A 23936-nucleotide genomic window follows, 5' to 3' on the forward strand; every position below is an offset into this window, starting at 1 on the left:
GAAGACATAAATAGAACATGCATGACTTCAGTATCTCAGCCAGGTGTTATAAGTTACTGATAACTAAGAAAGAGCCCAGTGTTTTGTTGTGAGTTGCAAATCCCAATATTTATTTCTGCTTGTGTGAAATTGCTCTTTGAAGGAAAATTCCGCAGCTGTTGTCTATCATATGGGAATAGAAGGACCTGATGACTATACATATATTTTGCCAGCATTTAAAATTATTGGCTTAAGGGATTTCCCAAGCCGAGAGCCTACATCCCAATGAAACCAATTGCTTTATGATTGCTGTCAAAGGTATAGTGACACTTGGAGAGGCTTCTGGCATGAAGGAAGCATGCAAATTTGGGATCGGTTGTTTGAGCTGGCGGTCACAGCTCCGTGGGACAAAAAGAAATCAGCAATTCTCAGTTCGCCATCTCTCTGTACTGTGTGCTTAGTGGATCAGAAATGGGCATTGGCAGGTAGGAGCCAGAGGATAGCCAAAAGCAGCTCACATCAATATTCATATGTCAGAAATCGCAGCTACAGGATGTGAAAACAGGCTGTATTTCTGGAACAAATAAAGCGGGACCATTTAGCTTCCTTTTCAGCAAGAAATGATTTAAAGCAAATATACCTCATTTAAAAACTGGACAGTGGTGGGGTGGGCTAGGGGGCCGTGTGACACCGTGCCAGGAATCCGGACAAAAAATAATTGACTATTACTGTCAGCTACTGAGAGGTGTGTAGTGGGTTTTTTCCCATCCTAGCTTGTTAAAAAAAGTTCTGGTCTTATTAGCAAGGTAAATTTGCCTTTGATTTGTTAATCATACATATATCTTTAGGAAGGCCTCACAGCCGATATGGTACTTTTCATTTGTTTTTCATAAACCCATGATGGATTGCTGGCTGTCCCACTTTGATATAGAACCCAAAATGAAACTGGCGAAGGAGTTACAGCCTCAGTAAATAGCACCAGCCGCTGTCGGAGTCTGTCCTGGCATTCTAATAAGTCTCATCTCCAAGCATGTGGTTTTCTTAATGAGAGAGCTGACTTTGGGACTCTTTCATGAATTATATTGTGGTCAAGTTAGAAAGTAGAATATGATTTCTTAGTCCTTCCCTCCCCTTTCATTACACACACACACAAAACACACACACACAGAGAGAGAGAGAGAGAGAGAGAGAGAGAGAGAGAGAGAGCGTGCGCTAGTGCTCTATTCCATCCCTGGAAGCTGTAACTGCAAAGTACAAGACACAAAATTGACTAAATAATGGATCGGAAGTACTGCTTCACTGTTTGGTGCTCTGTCTCTAAGATGGGGGCTAATAACAGACAATAGACTGCTGAAGATGTTAATGACAGAACCATCATTCCTTCTAGTTTATATACAGTACTCATTTTTCCTTTCCAGTATTGTTTCTGGTCCTTTCAAAAGCTGGAAAACCTTGTTTCACTAGAAAGAAAAAAGTGTGAATGTATTGGCAACAACGGGTTGAATGAATTTTCATTTAAGTCTCTTCTAACATTTTTTTATATTTTGAGTCAGAAACTAGTTTGAATGTTCTTGAACAGTTTGCCCCATGGATGAATATTCTGGATATTTCCAGAGCTGTTCAGCAGCAGTGCTCCTCGTAACTGCTGCATCAGCCATCTTGAAATAACCATATGAGCAGTCCCATCTTATTGGATATCACAGAGAGGAAAATATGATACCCAAATACCCCAAATCTGGCTACATAGTTTACTTAAGCATTCAACAAGACGTATAAACTGCCTGATAAACCTTAAAGGATGATGTTGCTAGGCTCAAGTGAGAACTGCTAACAAGAAACTGAGAGATGACATAAGTTGGGAAATGTAAATGGACAAACAAGTACTGGCATGGGAATTTGTCAGAAAGAGGGGTCATTTTTGACACTGGTAAAAACGATGAAAAACTGTGAGCACTTGCAACTCAACTGCACTTTCATCTCTCTCAGAAGCTGTTGTCAGTTTCTAGCCTCATGGCTGTTCTTACATGATACAGCTACTGGATAGAGTTGCCACAGCTGCGGCAGCATATTGAACTGACATTTTTGGTGAATGCTTCAGCATGACTCTTCCTTGAATGGTCCCAACGTATTTCCATTGCAATGCTATACATGTCTACTCAGAACTAAGAACCACAGATGAGGAGGAGGGTTGTTGTTAATTTATTAATCACTTTCTATACAATCGTTTCAAGGTGATTGTACAACAAAAGCAGAAAAAATGAATTTACATTTAAAACAAAACTAAAACCATACAAAATAGGCATCCAGTTGGGTACTCAATGGTGCTTACTCGCATGTAAGTGAGTGTAGGATTCAGCCTTAGACTCTATCAGATAGCATACTTGTGAGATTAGGACTTTTTTCACTAAGTCTCTTCATACTTATTTACATTGAACTTGTCAAATTTACATTCTGTTGCCAAATCTGGAGACATCCCTTTCACAGCCTGCAAATCTGCTCATGGTCCACTCTGGAAAATTTCAAAAAAGGTATCTGTCCCAAAACAGACCTTCAAGGAACCCCACTGTGGGCCCTTGTTTGATCCCGAAAGATCAAGTTCAAAGGTCACCAACATGGTGCCCTCCAGATGATGTTGAACTGCAACTTTCATCATGGCCGTCTTACCCATAGGCGCTAGGGGTGCAAGGCACCCGGGCACCAGGCTCTCAGGGGCACCAGGCCGAGAGTCCGGGGCCTGAGAGTTGAGTCCAGGGAAGAGCCCGCCCATCGGTCAGAGCGCTGTGGCAGGCTCTTCTGCTGCGGGTGGCTCTGCACTGCAAGTTCAGGGGCGACCGAGCCAGTGAGACGCTGAAGTGGTCGGCCGGCTCCACCCTCCTATGTGCCTGGGACTGGGCAACCGGGGGGTGGGGGCGCCAGGTGAATCTTTGCACCCTGGCACCGCATATGCTTAAGACAGCCCTGACTTTCATCATCCCTGAACATTGGCCATGTTGGCAGGGGCAGCACCATGTCTGCTTTCCTGATCTAGTTGGTCACTAACCCAGTTCAAGTAGCATGTTAAACCAGGTATCTTCAACCTTTTCAGACACAAGGCCCATTTTTAACCCCAGCATGCATTTGGTGACCAATTCCTAAATCGTTTACCATATGTTTGCATGATGTTTGTGCTCCCGTTGTGACCCACCTTCGAGCAGGTCATAAACCACTAGTGTGTCCCGACCACCAGTTGAATACCAATATGCTAAACAGTCATTTAGCATGACCAGAACAAGCCATAGAGAACCTCAGGTTTATGTATTCACTGCAGCTTGCCTGTAGCTGAATCCCAAAAATGCTGGCTAATCCCAAATATGGTGTTCTGGTAATTGGCTAACTTCAAATCATGCATCATGATATCAGCTAGTTCAAACAAACCACATGTAAGCTTACCTATCCTTCAGTTTTCAGATGATTTGCTAAACTGTGGTTAGTGGAAATTGAAAGCAAATCCTTGGGCCAGTCACACTTCTTTGAAGTCTCTCAGCCCCACTCACCTCACAGAGTGTTTGTTGTGGGGGAGGAAGGAAAAGGAGATTGTTAGCCGCTTTGAGACTCCTGAAGGGGAGTGAAAGGTGGGATATCAAATCCAAACTCCTCCTCCTCCTCCTCCTCCTCCTCCTCTTCTTCTTCTTCTTCTTCTTCTTCTTCTTCTTCTTCTTCTTCTTCTTCTTCTTATTGCTAAGCTATGATTTAGTATTGTGAAGTCCAAGTGGGGCTCTTAAGTGCTCTTCTACACTTCCGTTTCTCCCACTGCATTCTGGGACAAGCAGAAAACCTCTCGGACCTCTGATTTCTATGTGTGGGACAAGCAAAGTGTGGACAAACCCTCAGTTTCCCGCTTACCCCCAGGACAGCAGGGAACTGTTACAAACAATACCTATTCTCACCCTTTGTCTAGTGTGTTCTTAAATGTCTCAATCCATTGGGCTTGCATCGCTTCCTTGAGAGACTATTCCACAGCATAATAGATCTCAGTGCAATGTAATTTTGTGTCAGAATATATCTTTAGAGGTAGAGATGTATTAGCAGGTTAAAAGATTTATTTCTCCTTTGTTTCCACAACACAGAGGGAAAGGCCATTCCTTCTTCCTCCTCTGCATCTGTCACGGGAATTTCGGTTCATATTTCTCACTGGGGAACAATAATAATCACACAGCCCCTAAACAAAAAAGTGAAACATTTCACAGTAAGGCTGACCTTTGAAGCCGTTTAACTAAAATAGAGGTTGAATCGGAATTACATTGCAATGCGTATTCCTAGACACTTCAGTGATTCACCGTAACTCATTCATTAAGCCAATATTCCCACTTCCCCCCCTTTACCATATAACTCAGAGCACTCTGCTATGCATTCTCTCTCTTGTGTTAACTTATAATGGCAATTTAATGAATACTATTTAGTTGCTTGCACGCATTACTTAAATTCACAGCTGTGCAAGGGAAGGTAGCTGAAAATCTGTAGATGAAAACGCGTCAGGTAAATAGCATGTTATTGCAAAGAAGCAGGGTAGCTCATTTACTCTGAAGAACAAAAACGTACAGGTTTTATTTTAAGGTAGCTTCTTCTGTAGGGATGCTAAACATTCCAGTAGCGTTGCAGGTTCACGTTATGTGCCAGAAGTCAGCAGCCTTATGAAGCCAGTTGGAAATGTTTGGGGCCTTTGTGTCACTTGATCCCTGAGGAATTGGTAAATGCAGTAGCACTCTCTTACCATCTGTATTGGAGGCGCTGAAGAGCAATAATGAGCAAGACCAATAGTTCCGCCCTCGTGCACTAGACTATGTTAGGTATGTAGCTTACAGCGTCCCAAAGTCTTTCAAATACACCCTTCCTGTCATACTCCCCTCCTACCTTACAAATTAAGTTTGGGACAGGATGGGGGAGAGGATATAGTAGCAGGGAAGGATGGAAGAAAGCAAGGGGGTTAAGGGTGGCACCTGAAATAAACCAGGTCTTTCTGACATTCCAGATAATAACCTGGAAAAGCTTGGAAAGGACTGGTACACTTGGAACGGGAACAGAAGGAGTTCAAATAGTAGTAGTACAGTGGTACCTCAGGTTAAGTACTTAATTTCAGGTTAAGTGGTACCTCAGGTTTAGTACTTACCGTAATTCGTTCCGGAGGTCTGTTCTTAACCTGAAACTGTACTTAACCTGAAGCATCACTTTAGCTAATGGGGCCTCCTGCTGCCACCGCGCCGCCGGAGCACAATTTCTGTTCTCATCCTGAAGCAAAGTTCTTAACCCGAGGTACTATTTCTGGGTTAGTGGAGTCTGTAACCTGAAGCGTATGTAACCTGAAGCGTAAGTAACCCGAGGTACCACTGTAATAATAATAGAAAATCTGTGGCACACACCAGCCAAAAGTAAGCACATTAACCACCAGCTACCGCAGAATAGTGTTAAACACTGAGTGAAACACTGAATTTATCCCCTTAAAATCAAGAATATAAAAAGCGACTGATTTTAAGAGCACTTATTGTGGCAACTTTTTATTCATCACAACAATTGTGGTGCAGCCAGCCACACAAGGCAGCCACTCTCTTTCTTAAAAGCAAAGGGTTTCTAAAATTATTAATTTTTGCGTTTGGCTTGCATGCACAGTACATAAGTTCACAGTACATACGTTTCTAGCTGTAGACACTTAGGGTGTAGAGCGGATGTGATGAATACTCACATATCATCTGGCGTGACACAAGGTGTGGAGGCAGAGAGACTAGCATTCACTGCCGTCTTAAATGTCACCCCTGCAAGACTACATTGTGAGATGTGCGTTGAAGATCAATATTATTCCGTTGATATCTACCCACAGCTTTTGTAAGCATTAACTCACCTATTGAAATAGGACTAACTGGGATGCTGAACATGAGATCTATTTGCAGCATTAAAGTTGCAGTCTTATGCACACCTACATGGAAATAGCTCCTGTCACATTCAATGGGATTTATGAATATATAGCCTGCATTTGGACACAGGGTTTATTGTGTTAGTTTTACTGGTTATAATGTCAGCGCTTCTGTCCCAATGTCTGTTACCTTTATGTTACAGTGGTACCTCTAGTTACAAACTTAATTCATTCCGGAGGTCCGTTCTTAACCTGAAACTGTTCTTAACCTGAGTTGTGCTTTCGCTAATGGGGCCTCTTGCTGCCACTGCGCCGCTGGCACACAATTTCCGTTCTCATCCTGGGGCAAAGTTCTCAACTCGAGGTAACTCTTCCAGGTTAGTGGAGTTTGTAAGCTGAAGCGTTTGTAACCTGAGGTGTTTGTAACTCGAGGTACCACTGTACTGTGTATTTTTATCAATATGTTATGCTAAATTTTAAATGGCAAGGAAGAACTGTATGCCAGAATACCAGCCCAAATATTGTTACATGAAATCATAGTGCGATTTTCTGAGGTGATGGGGTTACCAACAGATTTTTCTTTCTTTCTGGAAATAACACAGAAATTAGCTCTAAGCTTTCGCTAGATCGCACTAGATTTTCAAAAGTGGTTTATGCCGTGTGAAACATAACATAAAAATCAGAAATTAACAGGTAAGAAAACTGGATAAAGTGCTTAATGCCCAGTGATCAACAAATGGAACTTAGTTAGTTTTGCCGCAGCCAGATTATTCTTGACACAAAGGTGGGCTCTTTGATTGGCAGCACCCATATCATAGCACACTCTTCCTGCTGAAATACAAAAGACCTCACCACCACTGGCATTCGACCCGACACACCCATTTAGACAGTGGTGTATGGTCAATGGACTAGAGGGACTAGGCTAGTCCCCTAAATGTTCCAGGTAAATTAGTGTATTAAAGTATGAAAAACTGGTGCCTCCCTCCCAAAGCCCAGGAAGCTTCTGCCTGGCTGAGGGAGGGAGGCATGGTGCTCACAGCTGACGTCCCTTCCCCCGCCAATCACCCTTGCAAGCTGGTGCCTCTGGCCTTAACTCTTCCCCTACAAAAATTCCACCATGCTCCACTGTATTTTTAGACAATTATTGCCCGGATCTCCTAACCTGAACCTCTTGTTTTCATTGCTTTAATGAAGTTGTTTTCATGCACATTCAAATTGCGGACGATTTATTTTAATAGTTTAATGGAATTGTTTTGTTGTGTGCTCATATGTTTTGTATACTTTTCAACCACTAAGACGCTATCTTGGCAATTAAGGGGTATATAAATCAAACAACAACGATATGTATTTCTGAAGTATTTCTGAGCCGCACTTTCCTAAAAGTATTTCAAGATAGTAATAAAGGATAACAAGGCAGATCATGAGAATGACTAGTCTTCATATAACACATTTTTAACTTTCTTGTTGAAAAACATTTAATGCCAGTTAGGAAGTTATAATGTGTCCATCCTGGCTAATTTGCTGAATGACTTGGTGTTCTGGGTTCCATTAATTATGTTTGTGTTAGTCTTTTGAAGGGATGAATAGTTTTGCAATTTGCAGCTTTTTCATTTGAGCCTTAGGGAGTTGCACTTTTTGGGTCTCATATGCTTGGACACCTGTGCTCTTAATAAGCTTCTCAGGTACCTACGGCAATTCCATTTGCCTTTGGCAGGATGTGGTTGGGGGCACCATGCCAATGTTTTCCCTATTGTTCACATATTACATGTTGGCCCATCAGGTGCTTGGCATTAATGTGACATTGTGCATGTAAACAGCAGCCGTCCTGCAGAAGATAAAGTACTGGCTGTGCCTCATCACCTAAGCCCATCTTTGAGTGACAGCTGCGTCCTGGAAAATTGGCATAATGCTTTGTTAAGAGGCATGTTGCCATTGATGAGAGATTAGGCAGAAAAATGATTGCAAATGCGGTCTTTCAGGACTGTGGAAACTGGCAAAAGCATTGTAATAATAATGATGTTGTCCTTTTTGTGATTTGAGTCTAGAGGCCATTGCAAGACAAAAGTGTATAAATGGGTGTTTTCCAAATGTCTGAAAGCTGTGGCCATTTTTTTACCCAGATTAAAATTGGAAAGATATTTTATTTTTACAACACAAATGGTTTACTCGGATAGTGTGAAATTACCGTATTTTTTGCACTATAAGACTCACTTTTTCCCTCCTAAAAAGTAAGGGGAAATGTGTGTGCATCTTATGGAGTGAATGCAGGCTGCGCAGCTATCCCAGAAGCCAGAACAGCAAGAGGGATCACTGCTTTCGCTGCACAGCGATCCCTCTTGTTGTTCTGGCTTCTGAAATTCAGAATATTTTTTTTCTTGTTTTCCTCCTCCAAAAACTAGATTGTTTTATTTTTTAAAAGGTGACTTCTATCAACTTGAATTTGAAAGATCTAAGCAAACTTTCAGCAGAAGGTTATATTTTGTTTGGATGCTGCCTTCTTTCTAAATGTATCTCTGTACACATTGATGACAGAGTTTCTTTCAGGTGAAATAATGGGGGAACATTTGTTCAGCTGTACTAAGAAAAAGAAAAATGCCCAGCGAAGACACTCCAAAACTTTGAGGGTTCGGTGTATTTGAATTTCCAGTGAGGGATTGCTAGAGAATGAGGAGATACAGTTGTACAGATTTCAGCAGACCTCTAAGGGTGAGGAGCAAGTGGCCCAGTTTTCCATTTGCGTGTTGAGTCCCACAGTGCCACCCAAAAAATTCACACTTCACACTTAATTTTTTGTTTAAGGTTTTTGGCATAATTTTGGCCACAACTTTATTCAATACAAAAATGGTGAGTGGTTGCTTAGGCATTGGTTCGACTATCTGTCCTTGCCCCCAAAGGACAGCGCTGTCACTTCCGGACCCCACCGGAAGCCAGCGTGGGAAACAAGTATTGGGTGAGAAATGAGGCTGGGAATCAATCCAACACTTCTCACCCTCATGTTCCGGTGGGGCTTGCACGGCCCAAGCCCGGCTCCACGGACAGGACGAAAGAATGGCAAGCCCCTGGATTCCTTTAACGGAATTCCCTTTTCCGCATCATTTGGAGGGGTAGGCACTTACCCCTCCAAGAACCAATTAACCAATGCCTAACCGCCAACCTTACAAGTTGTGACGATTTGCTACGTAGTAGGCAAAAACCAAATGGCACCAGCCAATCAGCCAGATGGCAAAATTCCTACCAGGCCCCCGCACCAATGCGGACGACCCCATGACAGGCAATAGCAAGGTCAATGAAACCAGGAACCACCCTATAAAAGGGAGGGAGGGCGGGTGATCCAGTGCAAAACGGCCAAGAGGCCGTCCCAACGTCCAGCTCCTATATTTATATCCTCTGACCCCTCCTCCTAATTGGCAACACTCAAAAATCCCCAGCAACCCAATTAACCCTATAAGTTTTGGGTTCTAGCCAATTTGCCTAGTCATGCGACTGTGGCCTGTTCCCCCAACCGCAACACGTGCTCTCTCTAGTGAGAACACGCTTTGCGTGTTGAGTCCCACAGTGCCACCCAAAAAATTCACACTTCACACTTAATTTTTTGTTTAAGGTTTTTGGCATAATTTTGGCCACAACTTTATTCAATACAAAAATGGTGAGTGGTTGCTTAGGCATTGGTTCGACTATCTGTCCTTGCCCCCAAAGGACAGCGCTGTCACTTCCGGACCCCACCGGAAGCCAGCGTGGGAAACAAGTATTGGGTGAGAAATGAGGCTGGGAATCAATCCAACACTTCTCACCCTCATGTTCCGGTGGGGCTTGCACGGCCCAAGCCCGGCTCCACGGACAGGACGAAAGAATGGCAAGCCCCTGGATTCCTTTAACGGAATTCCCTTTTCCGCATCATTTGGAGGGGTAGGCACTTACCCCTCCAAGAACCAATTAACCAATGCCTAACCGCCATGGAGCCCTCAGCTCCCGCCAAACCACTCACAAACCCAGCCAAGCCCTCAGCTTGGACACCACCGCACCTATCCATGCCTCATTACCCGAAGCAGAAAGGTGCACGCCATCAACTCGAAAAAAGGATGGCTCCTGAGAGGAAATTCCAGGATGAAAAATCACCTCTCCGCCCATCTCCAAAATCCTCAGCGACACTGCGGAGTTAATACGCCTTCTGACTCTCTCGGTGGCGGCTGGGCAGTGACTGCCCCGCCAAGCCCGCCGTTGCAGCCACCTTGACCAAAATAATTTTGCTGTCGGCACCAATGCCCGCAGCTCCTCCAAGTCCGCCAAAATTGCAGCACGCAGGGAAAAACAGTCCGAAAAAACCAGGTCGTTCTCGCCCAGCTGCACCACAATGGCCGATGGGGGTCCTTCCAACTGCAACTGCCTCCGAATCATGGGCAGCAGCTCCGCCCATCGCATTCCCCTTCTGGACAACCAGGATAATTGAACATGCCGAGGGAGGCCGAGACCTGGACCCAATCCCGACTGCCGTGCTGCAACACAAGCCCAGTGGACGATGCTATGTCCCACCAGCCATATGCGGACCTCCGCAGGACCTGAGATGAATAGACAAAACAATATCAACAACTGCGCTAACGCACATAACCCTTGAACACATCCGATTTCCATCGGCCCAGCTCCTTTATTCTAGCCGCCGACAATCCCCAGTGTGCCGCCGTTGTGGCAGCCCCGATCCTGAACGAGTGGGGAGCAAAATTCGCTGCTACACCTCCGCTCGCCAAGATCGCCTTTCGCATCACCTTCGCAAATTGTTGTCTAGAAAGGGGTGACCCATCCTCATGCTTCAGCAAAGGCCCATCGCCTTGGGCACGCAAAGCAAGGTACCTCCTAACGTCTTTTACGGGGCAGGGGCCAATTTCCCCCGTGGCCGGGAGACGAATGAGGGCCCCCTTGCCCCTCTGATCGGTCTTAGAACTTCTAATCGTGATTCGAAGTTCAACCGGGGACAGCTGTACATCCTGTATTAAAAGACCCCGAGGACATGCAGACTCACGATTCTCCACCACTAATTCGCCCACTCTCAGGGCCCCAAAAAAGGCGACAGAGAAGGCAGCTGAGAACAGGCGAGCCTCATACCCCGACCAGCACACCACCCGCAGTTTTTTGCGAATCGCACATAACATGTCAAATGTTATGGGCTGCCTATTTGTTGGTCGGGAAGGGGAGAGTCTACTCCAGCCTTCTAAAGCTTTGCGAACTATGAATTTCGAGCAAGGATCTTTATCAAAAAATACCTTGCAGAAAAATGTTATGGCGGCAGCTTGCACTCTAATCGTCCTAGCCGCCCTGCCCAATTGAAATAAATGTGCTAAATATTGTAGCACCTGAGACGATGTGGGCGGGAGCCCCCTTACATCGCGGGCAGACTGCCGCCAAAAAGCCACAAAATCATCCCAAACTTTCGTGTATGACCTTAGGGTAGAAGGGGAGACCGAAGCCGCTACTCCCTGTAAAACTAATTGCTGCCAAGGTTCCAAAGATGATCCGGGAAATATTCCGGACGTAACCGAGCTTCTGGAACCAGGAGTCTGAACCGCTCCATCTGAAAACGGGACAGAGCATCAGCAATTTCGTTAGACACCCCAGGGATAAAGCGAGCTGAAAAAACTATGTTATTACGCAGACAATGTAAAACAAAATCTCGCAAGAGGGCCGACACCCTGGGGGAACGTGACGACAGCCTGGCCAGCACTGACACCACTGCTTGGTTGTCAGTCCAGAAGCAGACACGACAGTCCCTGAATTCTTCGACCCACAAATGCACTGCCACTGCAATGGGAAAGAACTCAAGAAAAGTTAGGTCCCGCGTAATCTCTCCTCCTGCCCATTCTGCCGGCCAACGCTCCGCACACCAGCGACCCTTCCAATACAATCCAAAGCCTAGCGACCCAGCAGCGTCAGACTGCACCTGGAAATCGTTATGCAGGTTCAAAGTATCCTGCCATAACGAGACCCCATTGAAGTCTGCCAAGAATTCCAACCAAATGGACATGTCTATTTTTACCTCCTTGGATAGGCGCACCCGATGATGCGGGGCCTTCAACCCCGCCGTGAGCCTGGCCAAACGAGAACAAAAGGGGCGCCCCGGCGCCACCACCTTACAAGCAAAATTCAAGTGTCCCAAAAGCGACTGTAGCTGCCTAAGGGACACTTTCCTCAACGGGAGTAGTTCCTCTATCACCTTCTTCAAGGCCACCAGCTTGTCACTTGGCAAGCTAGAGGTTTGAGAGACAGTATCCAGAAGGATACCCAGGTAAGTAAGCCGAGTTGAAGGGCCCTCCGTCTTGTCTGCGGCCAGAGGAACCCCCAGCTCCTGGGTGAGGTCGGCGAAAGCTCGGAGAAGTACGGAACACTCCCCAGTATCACACGCCGAGGCCAATAGAAAATCATCCAAATAATGAGTGACTCCGCTCAAACCAGTTCTTTCTTTGAGGGCCCACTCCAAAAAGGTACTAAAAGATTCGAAAGCTGCACAGGCAATCGAACAACCCATAGGCATAGCTTTATCGAAATAATACTTGCCCCCAAACTGAAAACCTAACAACCAAAAATCTTCCGGGTGAACTGGCAACAGGTGAAATGCCGACTCGATGTCGCATTTCGCCAATAAGGCAGCAGAGCCAAATTTTCTAATCATCTTGATCGCTTGATCAAGCGATGCGTATTTCACGGAGCAGAGCTCCGGCGGAATCGCATCGTTAACTGACGTGCCCGCGGGGTGCGACAGATTATGAATCAAACGAAATTCACCCGGCGCTTTCTTTGGCACGATACCTAACGGGGATACATGCAAGTTATGAAAAGGGGGGGTGTCAAAAGGACCGGCCATGCGCTGCAAAGCCACTTCCTTAGCTATCTTCTTGCGAGCCACCTGAGGTAGCTCACGAACTGACTTTTGGTTAGCAGGATTCCGTGCTACGGGAGTCACAGCCACTGGAATCCGAAAACCTAGGGAAAAACCGTTATTCAAATAAGTTGCAGCGTCCCTATTGGGATAAGACTGCAACCACAATTCCAATATCTGCTGGCGGACAGGAGTGTAGGCTAAAGAAATCAGCATGTTATTTCCCCGTTCCTGCAGCTGCGGAGGGGGTTGCGGGCTTGGGGGCCTGCTGGGAACCCCCTCTGCCACCACGAAAGGGCCTCCGGCCTGCATAACAAGAGGAAGCGGGATGAAGTCCATTGCACCTCTCACACATGTGTGCAAATTTGCACCCTGGGCGCTGACAAGAGCCCTTGTTGAAATCCCAGCAGAGTAAGCGACGCCCGGCTCTCGAAGACCCCAACCTAGCCTTCTGCTGTTCCGGCTGCTTTTTCTCGATGCGCGGAGCCACATAGGTGGTCCACACGTCAAGGTCTTTGCGATCCCACCGGGCTGATGGAATCCTGGCCGCACGGCGCCTAAAATTCTCATCATACTTTATAGCCGCCCTTTCTCCAGCACTGGTGAATGCAGTGCGAACAATAGTCTGATAAACCACTAAATGCAGAGCCCTCCGGGGGTAAGCCGCCACAACAACCCCAGCAAAAACCTGGAAACAATCAAGCCAGAGCTCGAAAGTTCTGTCTGAAGTGGCGGCACCCTGACGTCTCTTGGCAAAGCTACCCTTCTCCCGATCCTCTGATGGGGGCGCCAACTTAAACATATCCACATAACGACCGTTCAATATTCTGGCCCTTAGTTTTGAAGGCAGATGGGAACCAGGGATGACATCCCTGGCAGAATTAGTCGAAACCTTAATGTCAGGCAGCAAAACCCCATCCCTGCACTCTTGAACGGCACCATATCTGGCCCGATGAGAGTTGGACCTGCGCTCCCAAGCCCACCTAGGAAGCCCAGAATCCTCCTCCCCAAAACCCCAGTACAGTTCCAGGGACTTACCGGTCTCATCATCGGAACTAGAAGATGACGTACCGGTATAGGAAGTAGAAGAGTCATCCTTTCTTCGCTTTGCACGCCTCCGGGAAGATCTCCTGCGGTGACGCTTTCCGCCCGAAGATTTCCTGGCCGGCACTGGTAAGCTGTCCTCAGCAGATGACTCAGAATCATCGTTCGGCCTTGAAGGACCTGGGGCTGACGGGGAAGAAACAACACGTGAACGGCTCGAGGCAACCGGGGCCTCTCCCGGTGGCGTCACGTTCCCCCCTCGGCGGGAGGAAGGCCGCGAAGAGGCCCTCCCTCTGGAAGCTCTCCGGGAGGAAAGGCGCGACCTCCGCCCCCGACCATGAACAGCAGGTAAGTAATGGGGCTGGGTTAACTGAGAATCGTCAGCCCCTCTCACAGCCGATAATTCTTCTCTCCCATCCTCGCTATAGGATGACACACTTGGTGACGACACCCTCACTGGGCGAGGCGGCCCTGCAGACGTGGAAGGCTGATTGGAACATTGTTGAAGAAATCCGTCCATCTGTGCCGCAAAACGCGACAAGGCTGCAGGATCGCCAGCCATGCTAGCCACAAGAGACTGCACCCGACCCACTGGCTGACTCGGCGCAGGCGAGCGAAGCGCCTGAGATGGGCCTCTAATAGGCCGTTTTGCAGTGGAAGACGTGCCAGGGCGGGCGGAGTCCTCCTTTGGAGCCATACCTGCTAGGATGGAGACAAATCAGAGACAAAGTAAATTTCCTGGAAATAAATTAAACTAAGTCAATATTATAAGATTGTGGTGGATACTTGGCAATAGCCCGTCAATCACCCTGTCACCTTAAAATACCTCGTCCTAGTCACTTCAACAATTCCCTAAAACCAAAACCAATTGCAATTAGCAGGAACAATAATACAAGCAGAAAATCCCTAAAGTGGCAGATTCAGTGCACCGCCACAGGCCAGCAAACACCTAGGGAACGTCGTATAAAACTCACTAGGAGCCCGGCAAAATGTATCTCCCACCTCAATTGGAGATGCCAAGGATTGAACCGGTGACCCCCTGCCTGCCAGGCAGACAATCAATCCTTAAGCTAAGGCCCTCCTGTATATTTAAAATTGCCTGAATAACAGGAGGCGCACTACCCGTTTCCACCAGCAGGTGGCGCTAGACAGGTCAAAACACCCCTTGTGAGGCTGCAGTACCGGCCAGGCCACTGGGGGAGCTCGCGAGCCGATCGGCTGCAATTGCTCACCCCAGCCACTAGAGGGCCAGCCAGGCAGACAGCAGTACCGACGTTGAACGAGTCCAGGTGAGCAGCACTCCCAGCCCCAGCAGCGGAGCGGCCTAGCAGGCCTGCGGGGACCTTCGTGCCCAGGCGACCAGGTAGGCCGGTTGTAGTACCCCGGGAGGGTGGGCAAGGCTGGAGGGGAAACCCGCCGCGCTCCGCCGCCGCGGAGGCCGCGGCCCTAGCTGCGGGGGGGGAGGGGGGAGGGGAAAGGAGCCTGGCCGCGCTCCACCGGCGGAGGCCGCGGCGCTAGGCTGGAGGCAGAGAAAACGGAGGGGGAGAAGGTAGGCCGCGCTCTGCTGCTGCAGAGGCCGCGGCCCTAGGCCGAGAGAGGATGGGGGGGGCGGGAAGAATATCGATCCGGCCGCGCTCCGCCGCTGCGGAGGCCGCGGCCCTAGGCCGAGGGGGGGTGGGGGGGAGAAAATCAAGCCAGGCCGCGCTCCGCCGCTGCGGAGGCCGCGGCCCTAGGCCGAGGGGGGATGGGGGGGCGGGAAGAAAATCAAGCCGGCCGCGCTCCGCCGCTGCGGAGGCCGCGGCCCTAGCCTGTGGGGGGGGGTGGGGGAGCTAGGAGGGGAAGAAGAAATCGGCCGCGCGCCGCCGCCGCGGAGGCCCCGGCCCTAAAACCTTAACAGGCTAGGCCGCGCTCCGCTATTGCGGAGGCCGCGGCCCTACCAGCCCAGGGGAAAGCAGGGGAAAGGAGGCCGACCGCGTTCGCCGCCGGGCGGCCGGAGTCGGACCCCTTGATGGAGGGGGGAAACGGGAGGGATGGAGCCTTCTTACACAAGGGGGGGGGGTTCGGGAAGGAGCAGGCCCGCCGCACGCCGCAGCCGCGGTGCGGCCTTAGTGCAGAGGCGGGAAGGAGACCACCGCTAGCGCGGAAGGGAAGAAGGCCAAAATCCGCAGCCGCGGAGGCCGCTACCCCCCCCAGCAAGTCCCGGGAAGCAGGGCAGGCGAGTCCTCCCCCCGGCGTGGGGGGGGGGCAACGGTCACAGCCCTGTCCTCCCTCTAGAGGGTTAGGCAAGAGGTGAATTCCAGGGGATAGCAAAGGAGGCAAACCAAGAAAATCAGGGAGAGAGAAATATAGAATTGAAGAAGGAAAGCAGAGATTGGGGGGGGGGGTTTGCAAAGCCAAATACAACCGTCTCAAGTGCAGCTGCTCCTTGATCCAGTGCAAAACGGCCAAGAGGCCGTCCCAACGTCCAGCTCCTATATTTATATCCTCTGACCCCTCCTCCTAATTGGCAACACTCAAAAATCCCCAGCAACCCAATTAACCCTATAAGTTTTGGGTTCTAGCCAATTTGCCTAGTCATGCGACTGTGGCCTGTTCCCCCAACCGCAACACGTGCTCTCTCTAGTGAGAACACGCTTTAATACTGAATTGGGGGCTACCTTACAGGTTAAAGCAGTTGTGCCGGTATTAGAGAGAGGAATCTGAGCCATGACTTTTCATGTTTCGGTGGCTATTCCTGTTATTAGTCCTTTTTGCCTGTTCCCTCTGTGAAAAATTGATATTTCTCCAGCCCTGTTCATATCACACACACACACGTCAGAACTGAGAGTGTCCCTGCAACTTGCTTTCTTGGTTAAGCAACAAGGCCTGCTCTTTCCTTCTAACCTTAATCTCTGCTCTCCCCGCTCTGCATCTGTGATGGCTTTATCCATTTGTGATACTGCTGTGGGTTATGTCACTCCAGATGACAGCAACATCAGCCTCGTTGCTAGCAGTACAGTATCAGTAGCTGCTAGCAGGGTCATGATGGCAGCACTAATCTCCCACCACAAGCCTTCTTCCGGAACAGTATATTGACAAGAGGCTGCATCCCAGTGCAGGGATGAAAAGGAGGTTTGTCACTAAAGGGAAATCCTAGATAACCCAAATAATGAATGAAGGGAATATGTTTTGAGTAATAGTCTTCATAATACAGAGCTATCTCCCCAAGCCTCCATGAGTTATTTCCACCTTGCTCCCCACAAAAAAAAAATAATAAAAAAAAAAATATCCCAGGTCAAATAGGCATGAGTTGGTCTGCTTTTTATGGGTATATCAGACCATGCAGTACGCCAAATTCTCCCTATTTATGAAACCATTCATTCCCCCAAATATGAAGCGACTGGAAGCATAAGAACTGACTCCTTTTGGAATAAATCATTGTCCAGTCCCATAAAAAATATTATTCACATTTTTGCTTGCAGAAATCTTTAAAACAAAACATAATTATCAAATATGCATTCAAATTACCCAGACAATGTCTTGTGCTGTCCAGCACAGACTGAGCATCTTAGAAATAAAAGATAACTCCAAACAGACATATAAGCAAAGATTTAGCACCATCCATTTTCCTTGAGCTGTTTTCCTTGACAGCTTCATTTACATCCTTCTGTTCTTTATTGTGTTCAGAGAAAGACTGAAAATACCACTTCTCAAGATGGCGAATTTGCAACTCAATACCTTTGTCACCTGATCTAAGGTTACAACACTTACATGTTGGCTGGCAAAAAACAACAGTTAGTTAATTATCAACTCAGCAAGAGCTCAGAGTGCTCTTCTTGGCTTCAATTGAATCACCCTGTGTTAAACCTTTTCACTAATACACATTTAGCCATTTTCCATTTCAAACTTTCATTAAAGCACATTTTCCATTTATGTGTCAATTAAATACTTAACAATTCCCACTCATTTTAACTTTTAAATTTGCTTTCACTCTGCTTGTCAAGTCTGTCGTTTGTGGTTTGCTTCCCAAGTTTCACACAGATCGGCTGATTTGTTGCTGGTGTTTAATCTCCTAGGAAAACTTTATTCTATAGCTTTATGGAATTTACATAGGGCATTGTGTCAGTCAGCTGGGTGTAATGAATGGCAGGAGATTCCACTCATAACATTTCCATTTGAATTCATCATATGCTTGCCATCCAAGCAAATGTTTCTGGTCTTTGAAATGAATGGTAGCAATTGCCAGTACAGTGCTGGGGCAGCTGACCAGAGGCAAAGTGCAGCATTGAGAATTGTTCCATTAGTGGCATCCAAATCGTGGACAGAAATTGGGCTGCCAGCGACTGGTCATGATATGGATGTCAGGTCCAAAATGGGACAATAAAATGGTTTGTTGGAGAACAAAAGACCAAAATTAGGTGGGTGAACAAATTGATACAAGAACAAGGAAATTGATAGGGCTGCTATAATTGTGTCCCAAACAAGACTTTGCTCAGCATATGGGGCTGTCTTTAAAAAAAATGTTCAGAAGCATCAACTGGTTTAGAATAAAGCATCCAGGTTGTTAAATAGAGTCTGTTGTGCTGATCTTGAAAAACTTCATTCTTTGCTCCCTGCAATAGACAATGGAGTCATTCAAGTGAGAAATTAGGTTTAACCACATCCCCAGAACTTTCCCTGGGCGTAATTCTTATATTTCTTTCACCCATACCAACCTATCCAAGCCTCCTGGAGATTGGCTTCAGAGGCTCTGCTTTCTATCCCATCATTAGTGAAGATAAAGTTGTGGGTACCAGGATAGGACCTTTTCAGTGGGGGCCCTTTGCCTTTGGAATCCGCTTATCATCAATAAGGACTCCTTAGTGGAGGAAGGGCGTGTGTGAATTCTGTATCTCAGGGATAGAATCATAGGATTGTAGAGTTAGAAGGGACCTCAAAGATCATTTGGTCCAACTCCCTGCAGTGCAGAAAACCTGTGCACAGCCAACCCTGGGGGGGCACAAACCCCCAACCATCTGGTTAACAGCACTGAGCCAGGAGAAATGGGATCCTCGTAACAGAGGGTCCTGGTTGCGCGCGGGACCCAAGAGCTCACCTGATAGGGTTAAAATGGGGGGTAAGGAGCAAGAAGTCCTGGCCATTCCCCTGGGATCACACCAGGTGATTTTAGACAATAGCCAGTGGATGGCGTGATCCCAGGGGCTTTAAAAACAGCAGTGTGGTGCAAGGAGGGGCACTTGCTTCGCACTGTTGAACTCACGCCCACCCTCCCTAGTTTAGTTAGAGTCGCTTGGCCTTGCTTTGGTTTGGGTCGCCTGGGGCTGGGTAGGAATTTTTCCATTTGGCAGATTGGCTTTAGCCATTTGGTTTTCGCCTACCCCTTAGCAAATCGTCACAACTTGTAAGGTGGCTTAGGCATTGGCCCAGTTGGATTGTGGGGAGGGCAGGTGCGGCCATCACCTGCCCCTCCAGGAAATGGGTATTCCATTAAAGGAATCTGCGGATCCTGGATCTCGTCCAAAGTCCACTTGAGGGGCTAGGGCCATGCCAAGACCACAGGAACCCCGGGGTGAGCTTAGGTTGGTCCTCATCGACCTAGCTCCCTTGTTTGGTTTACCCCATTTGACGATCACTCTGAGAGTTGGAGCCAGTTATAGTGGGGAGTCAATGCCTAAGCCAATACCGCTCATGTGATTGTATTTCAATAAAGTTGTGGCCAAAAATTTTGCCCAAAAACGTAAACTAATATAAGTGTCCGTGTGTATTTATTTTGGGGGTGGGTCTTGGGGCCTCGAGGCGCAACTAAATGGCCTGCAGATGTTGGACTACAACCTCCATCATCCCTGGTCATTGCCCATGCTAGCTGGGGTTGATGGGAATTTGAATCTAGCAACGTATGGAGGGCTACTGGTACACCATGTAAGGAACATATTCCAGGGGGAGATGCAATATAAAATGCTTGCACATAATTCCTGTCTATAATAATGATGGCCATTTTGCTAGTCTTCATAAGAACAGTGAGTAGATATCTTTGTGGAAATAAATAAATTGGTGATTGTCTCAATTTTTGTGCCCTAAATTGAATTCGGAAGGCAATTACCTTCCTGCTCATGCCTTTTCCAAACTACAAAGGCCAATTGAATACAAAATAATCAGAGGAGACAGCTTCCTATCCAGCACAAAAGCACTTGAAAATGATCCAAATGAAGCTGCATCTGAAAATTAGTGGCTCATTTGCTGACAGCTTAAGATCACAAAAACACAGTTGACTGTTTTTGAATGCATCTCTTGTAGTCTGTATGCTAATCCCATTTGTATCCAATGCTTATGCAAATTTGGTCTTTATGTATTATTTTTTTCCTCCGGCAAATTGGACTTGTATGCAATAGGTCTGAATGCGTAAGATCTAATATAAATACACACAAGGGCAAAGCAATTAATTCAAAATGAGTTTGCTAGCCTCAGATAGGTGTCAGATACTGTAACAATTGTAGGCTTCCTCTTGAAGGTTAGGATTTGCAGATCTGATTAAACTTTAATACGGTGAATGAGCCTTGTAAAATCAGATGCTTGTGCAAACCTATGTCAGCAGTGTGTTCAAAGCTATAAATTGCCAGGGATCCTTGTGATATGCAGGCCCTCTCATGTACACACGTCCATCACAATGGTGGGCATTTTATGGGGGAAATCAGCATAATTTATAGTAAATTAATAATAATCAACAGACTTCCCGTGACTGTAATGTCCCCTTCCCTAATTATGTTTATTTATTTAATAATAAAAAAGAACCCTCCTTTTAGAGTGTCTACCCTGCCAGGGCAGCTTAGAACACAGTAATACCTTATAGTATTTCATGGCCACTGGTCCCATCACCTCCTGGCAAATAGAAGGGGAAGAAATGGAGGCAGTGAAAGATTTTACTTTCTTGGGCTCCATGATCACTGCAGATGGTGACAGCAGCCACGAAATTAAAAGACGCCTGCTTCTTGGGAGAAAAGCAATGCCAAACCTAGACAGCATCTTAAAAGGCAGAGACATCACCTTGCCAACAAAGGTCCATATAGTTAAAGCCATGGTTTTACCAGTAGTGATGTATGGAAGTGAGAGCTGGACCATAAAGAAGGCTGATCACCGAAGAATTGATGCTTTTGAATTATGGTGCTGGAGGAGACTCTTGAGAGTCCCATGGACTGCAAGAAGATCAAACGCATCCATTCTTAAGGAAATCAGCCCTGAGTGCTCACTGGAAGGACAGATCCTGAAGCTGAGGCTCCAATACTTTGGCCACCTCATGAGAAGAAAAGACTCCCTAGAAAAGACCCTGATGTTGGGAAAGATGGAGGGCACAAGGAGAAGGGGACGACAGAGGGCGAGATGGTTGGACAGTGTTCTCGAAGCTACCAGCATGAATTTGACCAAACTGTGGGAGGCAGTGGAAGACAGGAGTGCCTGGCGTGCTCTGGTCCATGGGGTCACGAAGAGTCGGACACGACTAAACGACTAAACAACAACAACAACAAATTAAAATGGCAAATTTTTAAAACAATAAAATGGCAAGCAACATCATGACCAGGAAACTTCAGCAAGTTCAAAAGGCAGCTGCCAGATTACTGACTGGGTTTCCGTCTAGGTCCAAGCACAATTCAAGGTGCCCACATGACTGTTCCAATCCCTACATAACTTGGGCCCCAAACATTTGAAATACTGCCTCCGTTGCCTACAGACCCTCCCAGATGTTAAGATCAGTGGGGCGGGGGGAATTCTTGGTAGTTCAGCCTCCCTCAAACATTTGAAGGTGGTAGCTTGGAAGAAGGTTCTCTGTGGAATGCCTTCCCCATTTAAGTGCATCCAATACATTCATTATATAGCTTTCATAGCATGCTGAAGATCCACCTTGGCCTTTTACAGCTGAGATATATGCTTTAGAACCAACACCTTTCTTCTGATTTGAAATGTTTTAAACTGATTTTCATATTGTATTTTCAAATTGTTGTAAGCTGCCCTGGGGCTTATTGTGAAGGGTAAGCAAGAAATTGCAATACTATAAACAACAACAACGCACGAGATATATATATCTATATCTATATCTATATCTATATCTATATCTATATCTATATCTATATCTATATCTATATCTATATCTATATCTATATCTATATCTATATCTATATCTATATCTATATCTATAGATATAGATATAGATATAGATATAGATATAGATATATAGATATAAAATAACTGCAGAAGTGGATAAAATTTGCAGGCACACTAACCCCCATCCAAAGTGTGTAACACGTGCTGAATGGAACCAGAAGTTTTTGTGTTAAACACCTCTAAAGTGTTACTCCTTTCCCCAAAAAGAACCATTGCTATGATTGTGCAATGACTGGTTGCTGATAGCTCAGTCAATAGAGCATAAGACTCTTAATCTCAGGGTTGTGGTTCCTGCATTTCAGGGGGTTTGACTACATAACCCCCGTAGTCCCTTCTAACTCTGCAGTTCTACGAATCTATGCTTCTGTGAATTTTTCCTTCTGCTGAATGAGTGACAAGCCGACAAGCTGAATGTCTGTCACTGAATTCTGTTTTCTCCATATGGATGAGACCATGCTTCACTGAAACTGAAAAGCATCCATCAAGAGCAATCCCTCCTATCTCCAACTCCCTCCCACTGATATTAAATGAGGATAAACCTATGAATAAGGAAATTATCTCAGCATACAGTCTTCCAGAGTGATAGCTGTGTTAGTCAGCTGCAGCAAAACCAGCAAAATATCTTCTAGCAACAAACAAGTTGACTGTGCTATAAGAGTTGCCACTTTGCACTCAATAGCAGCTTCAGCTTCTTCTTCTTCGCCTGTTCCCTTCTTGGTCCTGTCATCCACCCTTACTGTGGAGTGATCAGGGCTTCCTACAGGGCTGCCACACAACTGATGAGGGGGAAAGACAGAGAACCAGGACTTGAGAGACAATGGGGTGGCCAGGAAATGAGGATTGGCTGCACAGAATTATTACAAGTTATGAAAACTGTGCCCAAGTGCAATCAGCCATGTGGGTGCGGCAATGAGGCTAAAAGACAATGACTTGCTCAAGGCTCCTCAGTTAGCTCTTGGTTCAGCTGGGATCTTCTGACTAGTGAATAACCACTAGGTGACACGGTCTCACTGTGCATAGTAGCTATGATTTTAATAGCAAGTCAGTGCATAACTTGAAGCTGGTCTTCAGTCAACAACCTTGAAACTCATGCTGTCTCTTTCTGTGGCTACTGTTCTGCCTAGTTCTCGATCTTCTATTATTACTGCTTTGCTTATTGCCTTGTTGTGTTTGCCCACTGGATTTTTGTTTTAGGCTGTAAAATAAAAATAAAAATAAAAATAAAAATTTCTATCCCTCCCACCTGGCTGGGTTGCCCTGGCCACTCTAATTTGCTTAGTTTCCTATCAGCTTTTTTGAAAATTATTAGTATTTACCTTCCCCAATTTCGGAAACGGAGTTCTTTTCTAAGGAAAGTGAGAAATGCATTTTAAAACAAACAAATAACAAAATAAATAAAGTGATGATTATGACAGAAATTCTCCCAGGCCTGGGCAGATTTACTCATCACAGCCACACCCATCCCCATACATGTAAGGTGACAGAGTATTAAAATAAGAGGGCATGGCTTCTACATCGTCTTGAGCTGTTTCATATCTTATTTTAGAAAGCAATGACTGCAGCCATTCTGTGTGCACAGTCAGCTTCATTAGGGAAGGGCTATAGCTCAAGGTCCGAGCTTCAATCCTGGATATATCCAGATATGGCTGGGAATTTAATATGCCTGAATTCCTGGAGAACCATTGCCAGTCAGTATAGATAGTATTGAACTAGATCAAGTGTCCCTATTTTCCAAGGACAGTCCCAGATTTACAGAAGCCATCCTGGTTTCTGAATTGATCTTGGAATGTCCCACTTTTCCTTAAAGGTAACGGGACCCCTGACCATAAGGTCCAGTCATGCCCGACTCTGGGGTTGCGGCGCTCATCTCGCTTTATTGGCCAAGGGAGTCAGCGTACAGCTTCCGGGTCATGCGGCCAGCATGACTAAGCCACTTCTGGCGAACCAGAGTAGTGCACGGAAACGCCGTTTACCTTCCCGCCAGAGCGGTACCTATTTATCTACTTGCACTTGACGTGCTTTCAAACTGCT

The 23936-nt window shown here is 46.5% G+C and overlaps 2 protein-coding genes across 3 annotated transcripts in view; one reads left to right on the top strand and one right to left on the bottom strand.

Annotated features, from left to right (window-relative positions):
- Window positions 1–23936, top strand: part of GPC6 (glypican 6) — a 796760-nt gene that overhangs the window by 447019 nt on the left and 325805 nt on the right. The window lies entirely within an intron of this gene.
- Window positions 9433–14469, bottom strand: LOC144327427 (uncharacterized). The gene is made up of 2 exons (XM_077926765.1): window positions 13800–14469; window positions 9433–10419 (listed from the first exon to the last, which is right to left on the bottom strand). The coding sequence occupies exons 1-2, from the start codon at window positions 14467–14469 to the stop codon at window positions 9845–9847; spliced, it is 1245 nt and encodes a 414-aa protein (XP_077782891.1). The 3' UTR covers window positions 9433–9844.

This window comes from Podarcis muralis, chromosome 4 (assembly GCF_964188315.1).
Source record: "Podarcis muralis chromosome 4, rPodMur119.hap1.1, whole genome shotgun sequence".
Taxonomy (NCBI): Eukaryota; Metazoa; Chordata; class Lepidosauria; order Squamata; family Lacertidae; genus Podarcis; species Podarcis muralis.

Bases quoted from the DNA above. Each gene is read 5' to 3' on its own strand.
- LOC144327427 (XM_077926765.1), bottom strand. From the start codon at position 14,469: ATGGCTCCAAAGGAGGACTCCGCCCGCCCTGGCACGTCTTCCACTGCA. The intron at 10,420-13,799 runs GTACGTCATCTT...TATTCATCTCAG, and splicing joins CTCTTCTACTTCCTATACCG to GTCCTGCGGAGGTCCGCATA.